At 34.6% G+C, this 14852-nt stretch overlaps 1 protein-coding gene across 1 annotated transcript; it reads right to left on the reverse strand.

The window, feature by feature from the left end:
• Positions 1-8492: 8492 nt before the first annotated feature.
• Positions 8493-13164, reverse strand: LOC110106751 (protein HOTHEAD). The gene is made up of 6 exons (XM_020836734.2): positions 12950-13164; positions 12356-12707; positions 11274-11584; positions 10799-11184; positions 8846-9414; positions 8493-8771 (listed from the first exon to the last, which is right to left on the reverse strand). Exons 1-6 carry the CDS (start codon positions 13017-13019, stop codon positions 8717-8719), a joined length of 1743 nt encoding a protein of 580 aa, XP_020692393.1. The 5' UTR covers positions 13020-13164; the 3' UTR covers positions 8493-8716.
• Positions 13165-14852: the final 1688 nt, after the last annotated feature.

Raw genomic sequence — 14852 nt, forward strand, 5'->3', positions numbered from 1 at the left:
TTAATTGCTTTTCTTAATTACTAAATTAATTTAGGCATAATTGTATTGCATCATCTAGGATGATGTCCAAAAATAAAAGATACCTAAATAGATCTGGCAGTAGATTCTTTCTGAATTGAGCCTATCGTCTAGGATGATGCACTTGATCACGGCTGCATTAATCAAGATGCCCTAATTAGGGTTTCTATTTTCAACTGATTGTCCAGGCCAATTTTTGGATCGTCCCGGTCGATGTGATTCAAAACAGGAAACACTAAAAAGCAGACATAAAATAGAGTGTAAGGTTACATGAAAGCAAACATCTTTACAGGACATGACTAAAAAATATATTAATGAAAATTATAAATAAAACTTGTTCTAGCAAATCTTGAGCCTTAAAAGGTGCACTATAATTCTGAAATATTAGTAAAAACAAAAATAAACAGATATTACAAATACAGGTAGACAATAGAAAGTGAGCCACAATATTTATTATCATCAAAAAATATAAACTCATAAGCTCGAGTTACAACACAAACATCCTATGTCTAGGCATGTCAACCTTCCATTTCAATACTCCTACTTATTCCAGCATTCCTTTTTTAGGCTATACATCACACTAGATTTTAACTACATACATGGTCATTATATACATTAAATAAACAATGAGAAATATTGAAAATATCATTTTATCATTCATGGTATAAGATTATACATTATTAGTTACTATGCTTTTTATATCATTAACCTAAAATTAGAGAATTAGCCAAACATGGAATATAGAATAAGTAAACTTATCTATATTTTATTGATTGAAATAAAATATACAACAGAAGCAATAAAAAATTGTCACATGAAAATATCAAATGATCTTCTCCATACTCCTTCCTCCAACCACAAAGTTGCTTACATAAATAGGCTATGATCTCCATAATGAAAAGTATCCTGCACTTCTCTAGCCTCCCATAGAATTTTCTCTAAGTGAACACTAAATAAATATACTTAAAATTATAGAATTTTACTTAAGTGATAGAAATCACTAAATAATAGAGCTAAAAAAATATTTATATGAATTATAAGGATAGGCTCAAGAACCAAGATGCTCAACAAGGTGGTGTTGTAGTGGTATAAAATGAACTAGCACCTCAATAGTACAATTTTGGCTCTGTTGCAGTGCTTGCTGACCTGGCACTACTAATGATTAAAATGACACATCTTTTGGCTAGTTGATGCAACTCCTCAAGCTGGGAATTGATCTTCCATGCTGCTCTAGAAGTTTGAGCATTACAACCCTGGAATGTGATTTTCTATGCTGAAGCGATGCAATGATTAGTGCTTCAAAGCTCATTTTCTTAAGGCTCCAATGTCATGGTGTTTAATTTGGATGCAGGGGCATAGTGTAATGTTGTGTTACTGACCTTAGTAATGTTGCAACTCTTTGAAAAAGAGAACCCAACACTGCAATGTCTAAATCTGGCTCTGAGGTGCTATGAAATCCAACGTTACGGTGTTTATACTGATGGCACTATGAAACTATTTAGCACTTATCATTTTTGTCTTTTCTTTTATATATATTTCCTCCATAAACATTACTAAAATAATATATTTTCACTGAGCTTACACATAATTTACACTTAATAGTAGGGCCTTAGTTAGGAAGAGATGATTAAAGGAATAAATGTCAAGCAATGGTGGTAAGAGGGACCATAGTCGAGGGAACCGAGGTCGAAGGAACTTTAATTGGGGGATGGAGATCAGTGGGACCATAGTCAGGCAATGGTGGTTTGTAGACTATAGCCTGGCGATTAGGTTCAAAGGAACCATAATCAGATGATGGAGGTCAGTGATCATAGTTGTAGAGGTCTGAGGGACCATAATCGATGAGTGATTGAAGTCGGAGGGACTGTATTGAGGAAATATATGTCTAAGGGATCATTTTCTGGCAATAGAGGTTGGAGAGACTGTAGTTACTAGGTGAAGAAGGTAAAAAAAACATAGTCAGTAGGCAATGGAGGTTAGAGGGACCGTTGTCATGCTATGGTGCTTGGAGGAATCATGATCAATGATGGAGGTAGGAGGGACACTAGGTCCAAGTACCCCCGATGAACTTTTGCTAGCCATCGTCGAATCATCTCCTAGCCACTGACCATCCCCAGACTTCTACTTGACCATCGTCAGACCACCACCAATCCATCGATTACCATTGGACCACTGTTTGCTTGATGATCATGCTCCCTCCAACCATTATTGGCCACCGACTATGATCCCTCCAACCACCATTACCCATCGATTATGCTCCCTTTAACCATCATCGCCCTCTGAACACCATCGCTAACTAATTACTACCCCTCTGACCTTCATCGCCCGCTGACTATAGCCCCTCTTACCTCCATCATCCTGCTAGCCAAAAGAATAGGCTAATGTTTTCTTGAGAATATCCCCCTTTATCATTGGATTTTTCCAACCTCAAGTATGTAATGTGCTCTATATGATACATTGAGCCAAAGCAATCTTATGCGAGGAAGGGAACCATCTGTAATCGACTTCAAACGCTAGTTGAATCATTTTAATGTGGCTATGCCCCATAGTTTTTCCTCTTTTCAAGATTTTTCACATAAAAATATTGGTGTATCTTATAACTCTTGCACCCATCTCTCATTATTTGTATGTGCATTGGATATTCATTCAATGCTAAGACATTAAGCTCTTTATCTAACTACCACCTCAAATCTTCTAGTTTGCAACATGTATAAAAAATTTGAACTATGTATATTAATTTTATTAAGGTGCTATTCAATTTGATAAAAAGTGAGTGTAAAGCATTCAAAATATAAGAGTTTTAAAAAATTTGGTGTTTAGTTTGAATAAAAAAGAAATTTAGTAAATTCCAAATTTATATCATATTTCATTTTATGAATTCAAAATTTGTCCATTTTGACCAAATTCTAAAATACACTGCAAGCTAGCTCCACTACCACAATTGGCCATCGTCCCCCACGTTTGTCAACCTCGGCTATGCATTGTCATTATTGGTTTCTTGGTTGCACTGCCACTCACCACTCACTGTTGAATGTCGTTTGCTTATCCACCATCGTCAGCGAATCCTATCCACCAGCCATTATCATCAAATATATTTACACTTCATTCATTTTACTTCAAATCAAATAAATTAATAATTCTACATTTAAGTTACATTCATTAAAATAACTTTAAACATTCTTTACACTTCATTCATTGGCTTGATCCTTTTGTTGTAGATTAGATAGAGCTTTGAGGCTTCAAGGATCTAGGGTTCCACCTAAGCACAATTTCCAATATACTTTTGCTAGACTCTCGCTCGACCATCATCGAATCATCGCTCGACCGAAGTCAAATGCCTAGTCGCCAAACTTTCATCCCACCATCGTCAGACCACCGCCTGACAGACCAATGTTGGACCACCATTGCCTGCTAACCATAAACCCTCCAACCATCACTGACTGCCGACCACCATCACCCACAAACTACGGTCCCTCCCACCACTATCTCCCATAGACTACGGTCACTTCCACCATCGTTGTCCATTGACTACGGTCCTTTTGACCACCATATCTGTTAAAAGGTTTGAGTAGCTCCAGTGAAAGATAAGATTAGATAGAGTAGACTTAGAAGGTTTGTTCATGTAAAATGACGACCTTTGTTAGGAGAGTAGATGTATTAGATTTGGCCTATATTAAGAAAGATAAAGATACACCTAAAGGGACTAGGCGAAAATGGGAATTTAATGAGCATTTGAAACTTAATAGGAAATAATGGAGAAAATTGATTCATTTAAACAACCTCACGTATTGGGATAAATGCTTGATGTTGTTGTTTTTTTGTTGGTCTAAGACTTCAGTCAAACCCTCTTTTACATATTAAGGTATACTAGTTTTTTTCCTAAACCTATAATGATTTTACACATAAGATCTTAATTCAATATTAATTTCTTGAATGCCTACAATAAGGACATGGAGAATATTAATTTTGTTTCAATAGATGCTTAGATCATTAGAACCATATTCATATAATATAAACTCATGCGGTTAACAATCAGTCTTACCTAGTCCATGCAAGGAACATAGAATATGAAACGACTCTGCTTAAGGATATACCAATTATTTCCTTGTATTAAAATATATTTCATACTCATTTGATTGAACTATTGCCCAAAAGAGAGTTAGACTTTGTAGAAGATTTGTTGTTCGTAATTAAACTAGTATCAAGAGCTCCTTACAGCGTGAGGATAATAAAATTATTAGAGTTGAAAGCTCAAATATAAGAGTTGTTGAAAAAGAGTTTATCTGGCCAAGTGTTTCCGTAAAGAGCCCCAACTTTATTTGCAAAGAAGAAGGATAATAGCATGGGCTTTTCATTAAGTATTGAGAATTGAAAAAAGTGACAATGATGAGTAAGTATACTCTTCAATTAATTTATAATCTCTTCACGTGAACAATGTAGTAGTGTTACCTAATATTAATCTCCAAGCAAGATATCAAAAACTCATGTTTAAGCAACAAGATGTGTCGAAGACAATTTTTTTAACAAGATTTGGTCGGTACGAGTTTATGAGTATGTATGTGCACAGCATGTGATCATGATCACAAGTTTGTGGGCATGATAGAGGAGCAAGCATGTGGGACCACTAAAATATAGGCATAAGGGACTTAGCAATGCACAATTAATGTTGGGAGGTTCTTGAATTAGTATATGTTGAAATATATGGGTGTCAATATTTGATTCAACCCGAACCCAACTCAAAATTTTCAGGTTAGGGTCGACCCGTTTAAAGAACAGTTCAAGTCAAGGTATGATGTTTTGACCCGTTCAAAGTTTTAGGTCAAGTTGGGGTTAACCCACAAATCTGATAGTAACCTGAATCGACCTATGTTTTTTTTTTTTTTTTTTTTTTTTTTGGGGAGTTTTTGCTTAGGGAGAATACTAAATAGCGAGTAGGTAGCATGTTAGGGAATTTTACTCTCATTCTGTCTTCTTTAGTTTGCTCGTTCTGTCTAGGGTTTCTCACTTTCTCTCTAGTGTGGGAGCTCTCCTCGGCGTCCTCTCTTATATTTTGGTTCTGTCGTATCCCTTCAACCTTCATGGCTTTATTACTCTTCTAATTCCACCTAGCTTTCTCGAGTCCTTCTATTGCGTATGATCATAAACAGATAAACCATACATTATCGATTCTCCTCCCCTATCAGTCATCGCAACCAGGTTCAACTCTTAAGCAAAATTACATTGTTTATATCTCATTTTTATTACCATTTTTTGATATTTTAGAAGATGAAGGTGTTGACATTTTGTGTTGTTGACTTGTTATTCACTTATTCTCTATTAGGGTGTTCAGATTTTTTATTTTTTTTACAAAAATATGATTATTTAAGACACCATTTACAGAAGCACTGAAGCAATTAGGTTGTTCTCGGCTAGGGTTCTAAATTTTTCTTATTATTGTATCTGCTTATGGCGCTTTGTAGAAGCACTGAAGTAGTTTGGGCATCACTTTTTTTCCTTTTTTCATTTGGTTATTGACTAGTTTGTTGGTTAATGATTGGTTAGTTACTGATTACTTGGTTATTGTAGTTCTTAATAGTTATTTTGTTGTTTCTTGCATTAAAAGTTTACAACATCTTATTAGTTGATTATTGTATATTAATAGTTATTTTATTATTGACTTATTTCCTTTATGCATTTGTCCCTTTATATCGTTAACTTATATAGTTATACATGTTTGGTTGGAAATTTGGCATTGAAATATTGAATCAATGTGTCAATTATTTGTATTTTGCCCTTTAAGATGTTCAATTGTTAACTAAAAATTTGTGTTAGTTCACTTCATATCAGAAATTTTAGTATTTAGTTTGTGTCTTTTGGTTCCAATTTCACATACAAGAACTATTTAATTTTTTGCATTGTGGTGTCTTCTAATATTTCTGTTAGATGGAGGACTCAAATACAATACCTGAGATTTTTTTTTTTTTATGAAAATGAACAAGTTGGGCGATCTGAAAATGTGGCAAAGAAGAATAACTTTGGTTGTTCGGGGTTACTATGAGATGTTGCTTAATCCAAAACATGGTAAGCAAAGGCATAAACACAAGAAATGTGGCGTGACATATTTATGTAATAGCAAAGGTGGCACTGATAATCTATGATGACACTTGGAAAATTGTAAGAAAATAAATATGCTTGATGTTGGACAACTCATTTTACAAACAAACTCTGAATCATCCATTTTTGTGATTGATGGTAAGTTTGATCTGTCAGAATTTTGTGACTTGTTTACTACATATATCATTATGCATGCTTGCCCTCCCAGTGTGTTGAGTGGGTTGGAGTTTAGGCTCTTTTGATGTATCTTTGTCGGGACTTGCAGTTATTTTCTAGGAATACTGTACAAATTGATTATAAGAAATTATTTAATAAATAGAAGTATTGTATATGTTCACAGTTAGCTAAATCCACAAGCAGGGTGTTCTTAACATTAGACCTCTAGAATTCTATTAATATATATGGATTTATTTGTTTAACAGTGCATTTTATAGATAATGATTAGCATTTGCAAAAAAAGATAATTTGCTTTGGTTTCATGACGCCCCCTCATGATGGCATTGCATTGTTTGAAAAGTTACACTCTTGTGATGGAGTAGAAAGTTGATTCTAAACTTTTTAGCATTATTTTGGATAATGCATTTGCAAACAATGTCTCCGTTGAATATCTAAGAAATCAATTATGTTTACGTGGTACTTTGCTTTGTGATGGTGAGTTGTTTCATATTCGTTCTATAACACATATTGTTAATCTCATAGTTCAAGCGGGTTTGAAGAAGATCGATGGTTCAATAATAAAATCAGGGAGAGTATTAAGTAAAAGGCTCTCAAGAGAGGAAGCAAAAGTTTCTTGATTGTATCAAACAGAGTTGCCTATATGGAGCCTAAAACCTATTGTCATTTACTCATATATTATATGTGGTTTTATAAAACGATGATGATTAACCTTTTAAAATGAAAGTGAGAATCATATCAGTGTAACTGCTATTACAATTTACAACCATGTGACATTTGTATTCTCTTGGAATGAGCAGATACTGCCTTATTGAAAGAATATATATTAAGTTAATAAAAATTGTCACCTTGGATGGTAATATGTTAATATTTATTAAACTTACACATCAATGACCTCATTATATGATTAATGATTTGGAGGATTCAATCTGATCAAATGGCAATATATAAAAGTTTGCAACCTATATAACTGATTTTTTGCAATTAAATCTATAGGTACAAGTCATTGAAGGCTTGAAGCAGTTATTTCAAGCGTTTCATCAAATCATCGTAAATTCATAGAATAATTTATTGTTTCCAAATTTAGATATGTTGTAAACTTTTTGTAGCTTATAATTGAGTTGAGTTTGTAATTGGAATGAGCAATTGAGTTGTACATGATTTGTAAATGAGTTGATTTTGTAATTAAAATGTCAAATGAGCAATTAGGTGGTAAGTGATTTGTAAATTATAAATGAGCTCATATGTGATAAATTTAATTTTATTGTAGATAACTAAATAAGTAATTTAAATTTGCTGAAAAAATTGTTCATATTTTTTTATTAGACTATTTGAGCATTGGGATTGGCGAGTTGATGTATTGCTGAAAGCCATGGTGAAACATGCTATCATTTACTCATAAGTCATAATCTGTGTTTTTATCAAGTCTGGTCAGGTTGACTCGGATCAGTTGCAGGTCAGGTTCGAGTCTAAGAAATCAACTCGTTTGCAAAAATGGATCGAGTTGGGGCCGGGTCAAATAGTACCAGTTGGACCCGACCAATGACCTGCTTTTGACAGCTCTACTTGAAATGTACTTATTTGTCTTATTTGTTGAAGAACCAATAAAACCCTAAATTCTTAGATGTCAATTTGTCAAACTTTTTTGTAAAAGTCTCATAGAACCTTTTTGTTTGATTAATGTATAAAATATTATGTTAATTTGTTGTCAACCTTTTAGAGACAAGAAAATTCCATGACTGAGCTTCAAGTTTATGTCGTTTTTTTAGCTATGTAATTGACACCAATGGTATAATTTATAGAAATCTCAATTTCCATCAACCCATGATTAATATGCATATAATATTTTTTTTCTTCCTAAGATCCTGGGTTAGCTCAGGTCAATGTAACAAGAACACTGAATTTTCCTGATTGAAGCCATACTAGCTACATGACTGATGGCAAAATGTGAAAGTATCCCAAGTCCATTAGTTGAAAGAGAGAGCTGTTTCACTAAAATCACAAATTTGAGTACTAATTTTATGATTTAACGCCACCATTACGAAAATGATGGCAATATCCATGCAGAACTACTCATCGCATTACTCTCTATACCATCTTTTGTTCCATGAAGCTCTTGCAGCCACCAAGATTAGTAAAAAGACCAGCTTTAAACATATGGAATCTTCATTTCCTTCAATCACAATTGATATATAATAAGGCCAAGATTAACTCAGCAGAAACATTAATAAGTTTTACACAACAAACATATCTTCTAAATTCATTCCAAACTACAACTATTTATTTAGATTTTCTAAGAAGCATTAGACCGCATATTACTATATATATATATATTACTATATATATGATTCTCTTCACAATGCTTCAAACTAAATCTTGAAAAAATTGATTCAGAATATGTAACAATATTCTCCATCTTGATGCCAATCATCTACACACCTGCTCTTTTGCCCAGCCTTTTCCTCAGTATCTTCACTCCCATGTATCTGCCCATCAAAAAAGAAGAATATATCAGGATTTAAAAGATTATTAGAACTAAAATACTAGACTTCAGCTATACCTTCCCATCATCATAACAGTTGCTTGAGGATTGGTTCCCGGAGAACTATCATAAGTTGAGCCATCGACTACCCGCAGCCTATCGACCCCAAGGACATTATACTCCTTATCAACAACCTGCCCAATGTGGCAACCACCATGATAATGCCAAATAGTTATCACTGTATCTCTACAAAACTGCTCAAGAGAAGCAGTGTCATTTGTGTGTTTGGGAATTAGGTTCACATTTGCCTTTACACTCATATTGAGCAACATTTCAATGGAGTATGAATCATCCTCAGTCAATTTCGCAAATTGCTTCGTGTGCACAATTCGTTCAATGGTTCGAATGCCATAGACACATCGTTGAAGGTCATATGGGTGGTTGAAGTAATTGAATGTCACATTGGGGTTGTTGTCAACATTAGTGTCAACAAGGTTAAGGTGGCCTCTTGATAAGGGGCCATCAATCTTTTCTAAGATGAAGCCACCTTGGAAAGCCTCTCTTGGTAGATCATTCTTGGTCTTTGAATACTTCCGTGCAGCTTCAATGGTTCTCAACTTAGGTGGTATTGTAGAGAGCTGCCCAATCTGATTGCCAATCATCATCAAACAAAATTTTGAACTTTCAGTCATGATCATTGTAAAAAATGTGTAAGTTTAAGCTTTTAGGTAGGTTTTTTGCCAATGTTTAATAAGGTTATACAACCAGAGATTTTAATTTCAAGTTCTTCATCTATGATACAAATGAAACACTAAGGCTTCGTTTGGGACGGCTTTTTTATTGCTTTCTAAAACGGAGTTTTAATACAAAAATAAAAAAATTTGTACTAAAACTCCGTTTTAGAAAGCAATAAAAAAGCCGTCCCAAACGAAGCCTAAATCTGTAGGTTGTGTTTAGAGCCGTGGTAAACTGGTTGTTGAAAGACTTTCCACTATTAGTTTGAATTCAAGTGCGCTAACTTATACTAAACTTATAAATTTTCCCACGTCAGTGCCTACTATCGCCATAAGAAAAGGCCTATGGCCGAACCCGACCCGTTTTTGCAAACGGGTCGGTTTTCAGAACCCGAACCCAACCCACTTAGGGTCCAGGTCAACCCAAACCCGATCCGATTCGGGTATATTTTATTAAATTTTTTTATTTAATTCAATTTATTTAAATCTAACTCAAATTAAGGTAAGATTTACTTCAATTAATTTAAAATAAATCAAGATTAATTTAATTTGAGCAATAATGTTTATAATTTTTTGAAATATCATTTACTTATTTCATAAAAATCCATTAAAACCCTCCTAAATTAATAAAAAATGGGTCAAACCGGGTTGATTTCGGGTTTCCAGGTCAACCCGAACCCGACCCGGTTTTACAAACGGGTCGAAATCCCTAACCCCGGTTCGGGTTCGGGTTGACCCGAACCCGAAATTTTCGGGTCGGGTTCGGGTCGGGTTTTTGGGTCGCAAATATTGACACCCCTACCTATGGCAAGTACAAGTAGGATTTATTAAATCTTGTAATTTAGTAATTCCCAGAGGCATTAACTGTTTGGCATGATAGATCTTGAATTTAGTTAAATCCTAGTAAATTATTTCACTGATATTTTCAAAATCGAGTATTTGACTGAAGGAGAAGAATAGGCAAAATAAGGAGAAGCAATGTAAATCTCTTAAATCCTACTTCTCTCAATATTTACTAAATCAAAATTTAGCCTAATTCCCCCCCAAAAAAAATAGCCTAAAACGGCTGGAAAATGGAATTTATATTTGGCTCAAAAAACTGTTTTGCAATATTTAATCCAAACCTTGCTAAATCTTGCAAATAAACAACCCCTTAAATTTTGCACAAGGGAAAACTGGCTATAAAGTTAAATTCAGATCCGTAACCAGCAAGATGCTTAATATTGAGTAAGTTGGTTGGCTATTTGTGTTGAATAAATCATAGAACAAGTGGAAGATAAAGGTGATAGGCAAGGACCTCAGCAGACATGATGCCATGATGGCAATGGATGCTATCAGAAGACTGGCCAAAGCCACTGCTGGCCTCAATGAAAGATCCCATCTTAGTAATGCCAACACTCTGGATTAGGGACTGCTCAACAGGCTTCTTAGTCGGAATGAAGATAGAGTTCATTGGGTTGTCAGACATTCCCTTTCCAACATGCCAATTGTTAAGAATAACTGGTATGCCCAGCTTGTCAAGATCTTGTTTGGGACCAATTCCACTCAGGAGCAGTAGCTGGGGACTTCCCAGAGCTCCAGACGACAAGATTACTTCACTTTGACTTCTGCCATTCAGAATAGCTCGGTGTTGTTTTCCATTCTCGTCCTTGAAGAGTACTCCAACAGCACGAGGCTTTGAACCTGTTCGTTAGCCATTGTGATGAAAATATATCCAAATTGAATAAACTAACTGGAAAGGAAACTAAGTAGAAGAAGTTAGAGCCAAGCACCTCTGACATTGAAAAGAATTCTTAGAACTGTTGCATGAAGCAAAACATTGAGATTCTTTGGACTCCCAGAGGCAAGCAGGTCGGCAGCAGTGTGCCGAAAACCATTCTTGTTGAAGATGGTGCCACCGACCTTAGTGCCATAGAGGTGATCATAAGTGTATCCATTGAAAGGAGATACACCAGCCTCAAGCAATCCATCCTTTAGAGCAACTTGCCATGGTGCTAGTTTGGGCCAGTGGACAATCTGCCTCTCAATCCAGGGGTATGATTCATTTACCAATTCTATATTCCAACCAGCCTCCTTCACAAAGCTACAAAAACAGAGGACTTTAGACTCACATCAAAGGCAAATGAAGAAGAAACTCTCCACTTAAAGTAAAATTAAATTGTGTGATCAGAAGAGTAGTTGACTGGGACCAGTCATTGTTTAATGAGCCATGTGAGTAGGAGGAAAGCATGATGCCTCCATTAATGAAATTCAACAGATCCAAGTACTAGGAGGCATCTAAATTTCCTCAAAATTAGTTGGTAGGTGAGGAGACTGCTTTCATTTTCTTCATGAGAATTATGGAATTTTCAAAACAATGGTGATGACGGAAACAGTGTTAGAATATAATGCAGAGGCAAAAGATCACATGTTCTGATGAGTACAGTACTATACAATGGTCATGGTTTCATATGGTTCTTTAAATTTCATTTTTGCAGCAATAAATTGGTGAGCATTGGAAAACAAGTAATTTAGTTAGAAATGTACTAAAAACAATTAGGAATAAAATGACTAAGGCACCCACTGAGAGTCAGCTCTCTTAAAACACAATACAAAGGTTAGATGAAGCTGATTAATTAGGGGAAAAGGTAGTTGAGACAGAATAGTACCATTCTAATTTTAGATATGTTCATTTTTACAAGTCCAGCTAATTTGAGATGAACCAATATTCAAACATACCAACAAGTTTGACTTCAGTTAATAATGAAGGCTTAGTCATGAATAACTTTCCATTTATATGAACATACACAATTCAATTATTTACTAGTGAAAGAATAAGGGTAAACTAGATTCTTATAGGTGAAAACACAAACACCTCGAGCTTGCCCTTGTGTAGAACCCAGCATTAATGCAAGTTCCACCTCCCAAAACCCTAGCTCTGGCATTGATAACCCCATCAGTTGAAATGAATGCCTGAGAAGGAGACTGGGGAGAAGTATCAGCGAGAGAAATATGGAAGTTTTGGAGATAAGACACATTGACATTGCCATAAGGAGAGCCCCCCCTCTCCAGAAGAAGCACACTGTATTTCTGTGAAAGGGTGGCTGCCAAAGGGCAACCTGCCGTGCCACCGCCGACTATAATGTAGTCATAGCCTCGCGGCGGCGATAATGAGAAGCTGCTTGCCATCTTCAGATATGGATAGTTCTTCCTTGAAAACTCCCTCCCTGCAAGTTCTCAACATTTGCTTAAAAACATCAGTTCAGTTAACTTCAAATCATGAGGAATATGCAGAGAAGAAGGAGAAGAAGAGGGCATAATGTAGAAGAAAAAGTCTTTCAGAATCTTCAAAAGCAAATACTTTTGAAGCACTATTTATCTACTTCTTCATTCCTAACAGAATTGGAACATCCCAGGCTTAATTTCCTTGAAAAAGAGAAAATGCAGAGGAGAAAAGTGGAGATCAAACCTTGAGAAGATTTGATAATACAAAGGATGAGTAAAATCTTGAGAAAAAGCTCTCCAAACTTTGGAGCCATTGAAGGAGGAGCTCAAGATGGCACAAATCTTTTTCTCTCCCACAACCTCCTACTTAACCACCAGAAAGATGCAAACTTGAGAGTAGCAGAGATCGAGATTGGGAGAGACGCGACCTTAGTTCCATATATTTATTGCGTGCTGAGCAATAACGATGGCGTCATTTAATGAAGACATGAATGCGATGTTTGGCTTACAGAAAACTAATGAAGAGTAGACCTCCTATTATGCCTTAATCTTGATTGTTTTTTTTTTTTTGCCAACTTTAAATTCCTTTATATAATAATATTCAAGGACTTCAATTATTATTTTAAATAGTTAATATAAAAAATAACATAAAATTAATGACATTGATATTATTAAAACATTGCTTAGCCAATTATGATGTTTACAGAAATTTTGTTCATTCAAGTGTTCAGTACTTTTTGAAAAGGATTTTTCCAGCTTTCTTTTCTTCGCTTTCAGCTACTTAAAATTTTAATTTATTGACTAACATATTCATTATTATTAAACTATGCTCATAATTAAATGCTATCAACCTACCTCCCAAAACCACTTCCGAACGGGACTGTTGCTATTAATTTTCAAATAAATTCATGCAAAAGTTAATGTCATAAATGCTATAAAATGCATTTTTTAGTCGAATAAAGCTGGCTATTACTATTATCCTCTTATTAAGTTCATGTTTTCATTTAAAGGAATAATGATATTTTACTAAAAAAATATAATTTAATTAAAATTAAAATAATGTATACAGAAATAAGAAATTTCTATTGGAAATAAAATATGTTGATCAAATTGAGTAATATTTTATTTTTGATGAATTATAAAATTCCTAAATTTTGTTTTTCTCATATAAAGAAAATAATTTAGAAATTCATCAGTTATTTTGGAATAAAATTTTAATCTTGTATATAATTATCTTACGTCTTTTTTTTTTAGAAAAATTAAGAGAAAACATTAGCATAATAAGTATGTTATTTTTTTTATTTCTTTTTTAGCATAATAAGCATGTAATATCCATTACTTTAGGTTTGTTTAGGGCAATTACTACTTCCTCTTGAGATGTATAATTATTTTACATATTCTTTTGAAATTTTAAGAGAATACTTTAACATATAAGCATGTACTATCCATTAGTTTAGAACTATTTAGGTCAATTACTATTTCCTCTTGAGATATACACAACATGCTTGCATAGTTGTACTATAGAACAAATACACATGAGATGAATAGGATCCTCTCAGTGCTACACCTCAAGCTCCAAAACCTCAAATCAATTATTAAGGCTAAAACTTGGGTCAATTCTAACTCTATTATAGAAATTATTTCAAATCTTTAGAAACTACAGCAACACTGACTCTCTTAGTTAGAATATATTCCTCTCAATGCTACTTTAAATAGCTCTCTTAATACCGTCGGATTCAAGGCTCGTCTCGAGGGAAGTTCACCAAAGAAGAAGTTCACTTTGGTGTCAAAGGACCCGGCAACTCCGCCGCACCGGGAAGGTGGAAGTGATTTTGTAAGGGCTTCTCCGCCTAACTGTGGGGGCTAAAGGAGAGACACATGTTTTAGTGCAATACTTGGAGGGTGCCTCCAAGGAGTGGATGTAGGTCAAGGTTTGACCGAACCACTATAAATTCGGTGTGTTCTTTCTTATTATTTGCTTCCGCATTTAATTTCCGCATCGTTGGTTTTGATTGTGGTGAATATTGTTTTTGGATTTAAGATTGTGTTTTTTTAAATACTGATTCACCTCTCTATCTCATTATTAGCCTTGGGCCAGTTCATAAGGGCTTAACATCCCTAACAAACTTTCAAGTGGTATCAGAGCA

Source organism: Dendrobium catenatum, unplaced genomic scaffold (genome assembly GCF_001605985.2).
Source record: "Dendrobium catenatum unplaced genomic scaffold, ASM160598v2 fragScaff_scaffold_1361, whole genome shotgun sequence".
Classification (NCBI taxonomy): domain Eukaryota; kingdom Viridiplantae; phylum Streptophyta; class Magnoliopsida; order Asparagales; family Orchidaceae; genus Dendrobium; species Dendrobium catenatum.

Bases quoted from the DNA above. Each gene is read 5' to 3' on its own strand.
- LOC110106751 (XM_020836734.2), bottom strand. From the start codon at position 13,019: ATGGCTCCAAAGTTTGGAGAGCTTTTTCTCAAGATTTTACTCATCCTT. The intron at 11,585-12,355 runs GTGTTTGTGTTT...CTGTTTTTGTAG, and splicing joins TACACAAGGGCAAGCTCGAG to CTTTGTGAAGGAGGCTGGTT. The intron at 11,185-11,273 runs GTGCTTGGCTCT...GCTAACGAACAG, and splicing joins AATTCTTTTCAATGTCAGAG to GTTCAAAGCCTCGTGCTGTT.